This window comes from Argopecten irradians, unplaced genomic scaffold (assembly GCF_041381155.1).
Source record: "Argopecten irradians isolate NY unplaced genomic scaffold, Ai_NY scaffold_0322, whole genome shotgun sequence".
NCBI classification, from domain to species: Eukaryota; Metazoa; Mollusca; class Bivalvia; order Pectinida; family Pectinidae; genus Argopecten; species Argopecten irradians.
In genome coordinates this window covers 38,272-49,048 of record NW_027187789.1, presented here as the reverse complement: position 1 = coordinate 49,048, position 10,777 = coordinate 38,272, and the positions used below count along the sequence as shown (strand labels likewise).

The window sequence follows — 10,777 nt, the reverse complement described above, 5'->3', positions numbered from 1 at the left end:
AAATCGAAATTAATATTTTTCTATTGTCAAGTGGACAGGGATAGCTCAACCCTCGTGAAAGATTTTGGCTGTCAACTCTCAGCAAGCCTCGAGTTAACAAAATCTTTCACTCGCGTTGAGATATTCCTGCACTGGACAGACACATGTAAGTAATCTGAATCTTACAATATAAATTTATCAATGTAGTGAGGCGCAAGTTTTTATTTCCTTGAAACGTTAGATCATATCTGCCGAAAATCCTTATAATTACATCTAAAGTGCAGTGAAATGAGAAGTTTTAGTTAGACCATGAAGCCAAGTTGTAGTCAACAATTTTATTTTTACAGTGTTAGTAGTAAATGTAAAGTGATTCCCATCTTGGCATACATAAGGCATCAAAAACAAAATTATTTCAGTACAGTAAATTCTGCGTTACAATTATATTCTAATATTCAGAAACAATTTAATATCAACTTAGTTTTAACTGCGACAGGGAACATTTTCGTATATTTGTTTACTTCATTTATCTACAAAACGTTATAACATGTATATATACAGGTCTTACATTTCATATGAGAATTTTTGAAACGTGTCAAGGAAGATTTTATTTTTGGGAGCCTTGGCGAGAAAAAATAAAAATTTCGAGACGAGTTTCATAAATCTCATCTGAAATGAACACAAATTTAAGATATTTTTATCACATAACTACAAATACCTACATAACAAAAAATATATTTCACGTCAAGATTTATTCCGAAAATCCCGCTATCCTCCTTTTATCTCCTGTGTAAGTATTGAGGTTACAGGTTGAATTCCACAGTGAAACCTCTACAGTAAACACGACAGCGAGAAGAGAGAAATTGATTTAATGTACTACTATTACATGAAAGTAAAAGAGATTTAAAAAAAAAATGAAATATCTTACTCTATGTATTAAAGGCCCACTACCTTACCGAAACAAAAAAAAATCATTTTCTTAAAAACAACAATAACATCAGAAAATGTGTATCGATGGACTAAGATGAGTTAGACCAAACGAATGCTAGATTCCATCCGTTATCTATGCTAACAGTGAAGATTTATTTCTTTGTTTTGTCGTCTGGCGCAGTGATAGTCAACTAACACGCGGTAATTAGGACGACGGCGGCAAACATAAGACGACCCGCGTTATAAAAATAAACATACAATCTATTTTACATTTAACATTTCCATTTTAACAATTAAAAGCCGTTTAGGAAAGGTAGTGGACCTTAAAATCATTAGGGTCAAAGAATACGTAATATCAACAAAATTTTCCAGATGACACGTTGTCATTAAATCATTACATTCATTCACTGACATTCTATTATTACAGCCAAATACCACACGATAGTTATTCATCTTTTATAAAATTGGTCACCATGTGACGTGTATTTAGCTCGCAATCTCTTTCAGTACATCGAGGATAGTGATGTCACTGCCAAACTGAAATAGATGGTTCATATCTCTTTCTAAGTCAGTACAGTTGGTTCTCAGAGCCCGGAATCGGCGAATAACCTCCTGAATCGAGGGATTCACTAGAACAAACCGTGCAAGGTTTTCTATGGCTTTGTCTAATCTACGGACCTTGCTGCCTATCTGACCAGGAATGTTTCTCTCACGCAGTTTCCTCAAAGCTTCGTTTATTTCCACGGTGACGTGGTGGGGATGTTCTAGGAGCCGACAGGTATAACACATCACACGGTTACACGTGTGACAGAAAAATTTCACATCATTGTCAGGATGTGACGAACATGTTTGTTTAGATCTGCTGCGCTGTATGACGTCACGTAGAAATGGGCGGGAATCTAGTTCCTCTCGTTGTAGCAGTTCATGATTACAATTGATCGTGTCCCTTCGCGAGCAATGTCGACACAAATTTAGTTTACACTTCAAACATATTAATTTACCATCATGACTTTGGCAGACTGCACAACGACAGTCAGCTGATTGCAGTGTGTGGAGGACATTGTTGACGGTGAAATTCCTCCGCAGATTCCCTATGTCTCTCCTGGGAACGAAGTACGTCTCCTGGCACAATGGACAGATTCCATGTGTTAGATGAGATGCTGTATATGCGTTTTGGATACATTCAAAACAAAATGTATGACCACAACTGAGAATTCTTGGGTCATTTAGAACATCTAAACAAATACTACAGTTGAGATCGTTCCTGACTTCCTCTACAATATCCCTGGCTGTCATGGCGTTGATTGTGGTGTAATCATCACCTGTTGACAGCAGAATTATTACGTCACATTAGACAGATACAGAGTAATGAAACATGATACAAAAGCTCTGACAATCAGAGATACGGACACAGCTTTCTTCACATTGACGAAATATTGTTACATATGTACAAACTTTACTTGCTTCGTTTTAACTAGAAAAGAGGAATACATTGCATGTCCTTATTTTGGGGAAAGTTTTACTCTTATGGAAACTAGTGATTATACGTTAATACATTGAACTTATATATTTTATCAGTGTTTGTAACACATATCATTTCGATATTGACATGAGGAAAAAATTGAATTAAATATTAATTAAATGATGGAAGTCGTTAAAGTAATTGAAATTAGCCATCTTTAATAATGTCCTTAAAGCATTGACCGCAATATCGTATTTAAACCTATTGAGTTACGTCCCTTTACATTGCGCTGTGTAACGTTAACTTTACATGTTAACATAATGGTTTATACTTGTAATTATAATGCTATCAGCATATTTTGAATATTGTATTGGTATATATAGTAGATCATTAAGATTTAAATAATGAATCTTATTGAACAGACATGCTGTATTTTGAGACAATAGCCGTGTATTATTTACCTTTAATACTTGTTGTAAATATGGAATTATTACATGTTGTAATCATGGATTTGTAAGCCATAACTAGATTATTGTCTTTAGAATTAGCATGTTTACTCATAAATGTAGATGTGATCTTTTTGTGTTTTATTATAATTAAGAGCATCGGTGATGATGTCAGTATCATTGCTATTGCTTTGATTTTTCATATTAAGAAATTATTTTCTTTGAATATCTTCTGTAGTTGGTCAATTTAATGTTTTTCTTATAATTAAGATTTCACTATTGTTAATCAGCGGATAAAACAAAACTACATCAAAAAGGCACGCATTCTCCTTTAACTTTTTAAATTTAAATATTTACAATGCTTTTTTTTTCTTTGCTATATATAACCTTACCAACTGGTAAATCGTTTACACTTGTGTAAACGCAGTCAGTTGTCGCGCAAGAATACATACACCGGAACACTGATTTCCGCAAGTAGTATTAATGCGCATCAGATTTGGCTTATATTGTTGCTGGATTTTTTATCTTCAATAAAACAATATGAATGTAATGAATATCTTAAATTATCGTTCAGAATATGAAATATTTGAGAAATATGAAAAAGATAGTGTTAATGTGGAACCATATTTTGTGTACTTTCTGAACTTGACAACATCTCCCGCCAAATTAAAGCCAGCTGTTCCGGGATTCCATCAATTAACCGGTTATTACATCAATCGTACAACGTTGAAAAAAACGACGTTTTATTTTGTCGGAACATTATGTTTTTGTTGGACAGATATTTCAATATGACGCGCGTTAGCGCGACATTTAAAATATTTGTCCAACAAATGCAGTTTACACACCTGTAAACAACAAAAACTAAAAATCATTCCTTAGATATTGCAATTGGGATTAGAAGTCTGTAAGACATTCATCCGTATATTCAGTATACATTTAAATAGGGATTTGCACGTAACAACACGGCGTATTTGTAGGACAATAAAAACAAAAGATTATTTAAAATCCAGTGTATCAGGAACACCACACTAAAATGTGAATTGGTAATTTACAAAAGACATACTGGCGTGGAGTTATAAATAAACCTACTTTAAATAGTACATCATTTAAGGCATTCATTGACAGATAACAATAGATAGATAATTAACATATCGGCAATCTAATATAAAAACCGAAAATAAAAAATTCATTTGGGGACTTGGGACGTAGGTTTGCGGGGCACGGTTACAGCGGTATCGCATATGATTTAGTGCAATCTGTCACGGTAATTACTACACAACTCGGCGGGCAAAACCTTAGACGGGTTTTAACCGAATTTGCCTGAAATATCTATTAATGAATATATTTCTCTCTAATGGCTATTTACCTAAATTTTACATCATTTAAATATGATCAATTATAGTATTTATAACACATCTTATGGAAACTTTAGGATTGTTGAGATAAGCCACTTTGTAATTAAACGAATCGCTGTGAAAAATGAAAGGATTCGTTAATGTTGAACGCACTGTTTTAAGTGTTTTGAAGCAAAACGATGTGTTTCGTTATGTTAACTTTCTGCGCAGGTCTGGCTATGATATTTTTATAACCACATATAGTATAAAATCAATGACCATCTCTATTTCCAAATAAAAAGAGAATTTTTTTTTCAAAAGTTAAATTATTTACCTGAACTATCTGCTGTAGATGCTTCTCATACCTAGTCTTCAAAAACTGACAATTAAAGGAAACTTCTTCCGATCTGCTAAGTCCACAATGTGAGGTTAAAATATCGTACGTCTGTGACCGGGTTTCCCCGTATCGGCATGAGCAATGTTCTGTAATGTACGATGGCCCGTTAGAGTCTGACAAAATATAACTACCAGATTGAAACTTCTATATTGACAATCATGTACATGGTCATTTACTCTGACGTAGTTGTACATTTTCTCAGTTTATCAATGTTTAACTACTTAAGTGTAAATAATCTTGTACACTTGGTCAATATATAAATGTACAACTAATTTAGTGTAAATGATCTTGTACACTTGGTCAATATATAAATGTACAACTAATTTAGTGTAAATGATCTTGTACACTTGGTCAATATATAAATGTACAACTAATTTAGTGTAAATAATCTTGTACACTTGGTCAATATATAAATGAACAACTAATTTAGTGTAAATAAATAGCTTGTACACTTGGTCAATATATAAATGAACAACTAATTTAGTGTAAATGATCTTGTACACTTGGTCAATTGTTCACTTGGTCAATATATAAATATACAACTACTTCAATGTGGTAGTTGTAATTTTACAGACTCGAAAGGGCCATCGTAGTAAATACCTGCTATGCTCCATGGTTTTACCATTTAGTCTTTATAAAATGCTGAACAAAGGAGATAGCTAGAATCCCGCTGATAGTCTTTGTCTTCGAATTCATAACAAATATATTTAATCAATCAAAGTCTAGAGATCAGAAAAATGTCGATAAGACAGTTTTGTGTCCATTGTCTGAAAGCCACGAGCCACCGCTCTATCGTTTCAACTCGTTGGTTTCCTATGATGAGTTTATCCTACGTGGACGTTATTTGATTTTGTGTTTGATATATAATTGACTGCAATAATTCATGTATTGTGATATATATTGTTGCTGAAGATTCGTAATTTGGAAGGTGGTTTGGGTTTTAGAAATACATATAAAATCATCAACACACTTTCAACATTTTAATCAATGTGTTCCAGCTTTATTATTAATATTTTAAAATCATTACTACAAATATACTTGTGAATAACATAGAACATTCCATCCTGGTAGCACGTAACATGGAAAAAAGCGCATTGTTAAATTTCTGAGGTGATTTTGTTATGCTATTGAAATTGAAGGTGCAGTCAAAAAATGTTACATTTGAGAAGCATCCAGGAGTAACTATGTTTGAAGAGCGGACATTTACTTATGTGGATGTTTTATTTGCATTTAACGGAATCACTGCTTTAGACATTAGAAAATGTTGTCATACAAACTTCGCCATTTCCTAGCAGACGTCAAGCGGCAATTTCTCTATGTCGTTATTACGTCATTGCATTATGACGACTGTCAGAACAACGTCACGAAACATGTTCTACATATCACTACAACAACGGAAGTAATAGGAGAATAATGATCTCATAAATTCCCTTTTTGGATTGTAAGCTATATAGTGTCAGTTCCGAACAAATGGACATATATATACATATCATACCCAGAGGACTTGTCAGGTAGGGTATCCAACAAAGATACCAGATAGTTTCGTGGATATATGGTTTTATTTAAAACTAAACTCTGCAAATATAATAAAAATGCATAAATAGAACATCATTCATTCAACATCAAATCGCTCGCGAATAACAGTCAAAGACAGCTTGACATTTCAAGCATGACGCTACTGCAAAACTCATATAACAGAATTTCAGAAACAATACAATATACGTAACTTATAGTTACAATGAAATTTCATGTATAAAGTACGTGTACATATATACGTATACATTTCATTGTTAGATAATATCTATACTATAATAATTACATTACCGCTATCAAACCATTTCCATACTGGAGAGAACATATTAAACAAAATGAATATTCTAAATAATAGAACAGAAAATAGGCTCACCAATAAACGACAATCAGGAATATCAACGATCGACAAATTACACGTTCGTATCACCACGGGGACTAAATTAAAATTTGTCGAAATGCAAAGAAATACATGTTGGATACGTTAAACTGGATTAAATCCTGACAATAGGATAACTTTATTGTCTGTAACCCTCAATTGTTTTGCCCGTCATACAAGTCCGTCAGAGAACATTAACGTATACACAAACACATATATGTACAGAAACAGAAACGCAGCGCTCAAAATATATACGATATATATTTACATTTACTTGTCACTTCTACTATATAAACTAACCAAGGCAAAGTGAAATATATGACGGTATAACTGACACCCAAAACGTGACTATTATGATGTCAGTAATGTCGACGTGGTGACGTCAACTGATCACCGTCAAAATGTCTGTTCCATCTTGCGAAATAAATCGTCGTTGATGAACGGTTTTCCTGGTCTAGCTTAAACAATGTTAATGTAGAGACCCTAAATGAGGTGATAATGTAAATATAAGCATTAAACTATCTTCCAATAGCATCTATGGTCTATATGCTAGCGCGCATTATGAAGATTGTCTGCAAAGCTCTGGCATCTATGTAGACCATAGATGCCATAGGAAGATAGTTAAATGCTTAAATACCTCACAAGCGTAAAACACAATTCAACAGAGATACCAAAAAATATAATTATTTACTACAAATCATACATTTATAAGTATGAAAATATCTTAGAAATGTATGATTGAAATTAATATTACTTATCAATAAAGTATGACTATATTACATATTCCGCCTGGTTTGAAAAATATGCCCTCGTCTTTTAACATGTTTACAGTATATAACAATCACTTTCAACATTTTCAAGTTTAAGATACAGTTTTCCTATTAATCCTGATTTCCAGGTACATGTGCAGAAGAAAATGGCTAATGCATCATCATACTGCAGTCTTCTTAGTTCTCAATGTCCGATAAACGACGTGTATAGCTTATATTACTGTCTAAATAAAAGCACTGCCCTTACGTATATCATAATAACATCTTTGTATATGTAGCTCCGATGTTGTTTAAAATGTTACATTTCTCATCATGACTGCCGGGAGAGAGACAAACACGTCTGTCTATCAATTCGCTGTGTTTGACGAAAATGTGTTACCAACAAAATCAGCATCTAAGAAACTCTTAATTTATCAACGTTTATAATGCGTGTCGCACGCTTAAATGACTTTGACGCTTTGATGCAATGAATCGGGAAATCCCTATCTATTTATAGACAGATCGGTCAATCAACTTTTATCAGCCGATCATTGGTTTATAGGGGGTCATGTTGGGTACTGACGTCCAATGAGATTGGCTGAAAACCAAGAAAAATAATAAACTGATATATTTACATAACACGTAGTTTAAAGATATCCTAGCGGCGATATTGGATTTTGACCAATATAAAAATGCTGCTGTCACGCCTTCAACTCATGCCATACAATATAATGACACGTTTATTGGCATATCTCTTACCATTTCGGAAATCCTTTGTATACAGCTTTGGATGCAAAATAATAATAAAACGTAGAACATTTTACCCATAGGTAAAAAAACCCAATAATCTACAAATTATAAACTTAAAGTGTTTGTGATGATTTGTGAAATATATACCAACAACGCAAAAGGTAATCACGGAATAAGCTGAAGAAGAAAATACAGACGCAGTTCCACACAAAACACAAACATTATCATGTGGAGTGTCAGTAGACTGGCCACCAGACCCTAAGTTGCTGATAAGACTTTCTCAGCAGAGTTCTTTACTAGATTATCTCCCCCTAGTTTAAAACTTCAGGCATGTAGTAGAGACAAAAATAATCAAGCCAATTTTTAGTGATTTGTTTAATATTCTAGAGACTGGTAGCCAGTCTAGAGTGTCAGTTATAATGTCTTAGCCAAAGAAATAAATCGACATAATCTTTCACGTATAACACCTTTCAAGAACCAGTTTAAAAATAACCAACTAAATAAACAAGGATACTGACCTCAAACCACTCGTATTCAGTGTAGGTATAATGATATAGGTATAAACACTTGAGAACACTTTATTTCCAATGACAGAAATAAATAACATCAGTTCCTGTGAGCCTCCGATGTGAAGCCAAATGAAGTCAGCAAACGATTATTTAAAACGTATCAGCTCCAAATTGTTTTCTGTCATGGAGAGATTATACTAAGACATGACATTATAATGGAATACTCTGTGCAATTAGTACATAAGAATTACAAAATTTTGAATCAAGTGGAAGTGGATTTCTATATACAATTTGGCCAATAGCTTCATCATTATTCCTATGAATACCAAAGAAATAGAAATTTCCTGTGTAAATGAAGAGTTTTTTTTTCAGGCGATTTTTTTAATTTCGAAAAATACTTTCTATTCTGAGCATTATATCATTGCTAACTTAGGGAAGTTTCCAATATGCAACTGCAATCTTGTACCTTTTCGATTGTGGTTTCTCGTTCACGAAACAGCTTCAGAGTTACCTTTTCACTTCCATATTTCATCATATGATGCATTTGTTTCTACAGTGTAGAACAACCTTATCGATGAAATCGACAAAAGTTATGATGTTTCGTTTTTTTCAGTTCTTCTTCCAAATAGCAGCTGAATTATAGCCTCATTTCCTTCATTTACAGCCCTATGAAAAGATGTAATTTCTCTTTACTTTTGGTTTCTTGTCCACAAAACATCTCCAGAATTTCATCTTTATAAACCTAATGCCTCTTCAATTCTGGATTCTCGTTCAAAAAACATCTCCAGAATTACTTTTCCACTTCCATATTTCAACAAATCAAGCATTTCGTCCTTCAGCTTTGAACATTCTTCTCCATAATGTTGCCATCGGGTTTGTTCGTTTCGGTATTCGTGACATTTTGTGACAAACCTAGACATCTTGTCCAGTACCTGTCTTTTCGATTCCAATTTCCGTGGGAAATCTTTCTCAGCTACTCTTGATATAGCCTGATGTAGCACTATAGTTTTGTGATAACGATGTACTTCGTTTTTACACTCTTTTACATATAACATGTTTACAGTCATTGCAGAAAAGACTCGCATCTTTTTCTGGGTGTAACGTACATGTCTGCTTGGATTTGCTCAGTCGCACAACATCTCGAAGAAATGGATTAGAGTTCAAGAAGTCCGTGCTTACCACCTCATGTTCACAGAATGCTTCTTTTCTCTCTGAGCAATAACTACACATATAGAGCTTGCATTTTAAACAGACATTTTTACCGTCGTCTGCCTGACAAAAAGCACACGAACCGACTGATTTCAATATATCCAAAACGTCATTAACAACAAAAGCCTCTGATAGGTACTGTGGATCTCGTTCTCGTACGAAATAATTCTCATCACATACGGGACAGTTTCCTTTATTGAGTTTGTGGCGTTCGTAATCTCGTTTGATACAGAGAAAACAGAACGTATGTCCACACTTGAGTACTCTGGCGTCCTCCAACACATTGGAACACATACGACACCTCAGAGCTCGCTGTAATTTCTCCACGGGTACCGCTGCCATTTATATTTGTTTACATTTCCCTTCCAATCTAGTATTGCCTGTATAATAGATAAAACACGGATTATACAACTCACCGATTCACAGTTCTCCTATCTATTTCTATACAATATAGACTTAACCAATATATCTTATATAGAACTCGTTCGCATTAATTGGGATTTATTGATAATCCATATATTCGATGCAAAACTAAAACAGAAACAATAAGTCACTGACCATGGGGACATGATACTGTTAACGTAACGAGAATGAATTATAAGCATACGTATACACAAAAATAATCTTATGATGTTTTATTAACCATTGCGGACCTTACGATAGTTAGCCTTTGGCTAAGCAAGTTATCCTACAGTTTTATTATAATAGTATTTACCCGATACGAGTGTCAAATGTATATCGCCTGTTAGATTGTACTAGATATGGATAGGACTTCAGTCAGGCAGAACCAAGTGACGTATGTCTGATGGGTTAGAATTAAAGAATTGTTTTAACATTGAAACGTATTGACACACATGTCGACAGTAAATTAAAGTATAAATCGTAGATGTAGGGATTCCACAAAACGCCTGAAATTGAAAGCCTACATTTAAGAAAATTTCAGGTAATAAGAAAAGTATTCCTTATGTTATAAATTTGGTACACTCTTTATATAGTTAGACAATTTAGAATGTTTTTAACACTGGTTGAAAATCAAGTCTACAAACAATTGTGATTTACAATTCGGTTTTATTGATTTTGTATAGAGATGAGTGAATAATGGGTAA

At 33.6% G+C, this 10,777-nt stretch overlaps 2 protein-coding genes across 2 annotated transcripts; both read right to left on the bottom strand.

The window, feature by feature from the left end:
- Nucleotides 1–261: 261 nt before the first annotated feature.
- On the bottom strand, nt 262–2,220 carry LOC138312447 (E3 ubiquitin-protein ligase TRIM56-like). The gene has a single exon (XM_069253320.1). It carries the CDS (start codon nt 2,200–2,202, stop codon nt 1,393–1,395), a length of 810 nt encoding a protein of 269 aa, XP_069109421.1. The 5' UTR covers nt 2,203–2,220; the 3' UTR covers nt 262–1,392.
- A 6,976-nt stretch (nt 2,221–9,196) lies between these two features.
- Nucleotides 9,197–10,013, bottom strand: LOC138312445 (tripartite motif-containing protein 5-like). The gene is made up of 2 exons (XM_069253317.1): nt 9,725–10,013; nt 9,197–9,501 (listed from the first exon to the last, which is right to left on the bottom strand). Exons 1-2 carry the CDS (start codon nt 10,011–10,013, stop codon nt 9,197–9,199), a joined length of 594 nt encoding a protein of 197 aa, XP_069109418.1.
- Between the last annotated feature and the right edge of the window lie 764 nt (nt 10,014–10,777).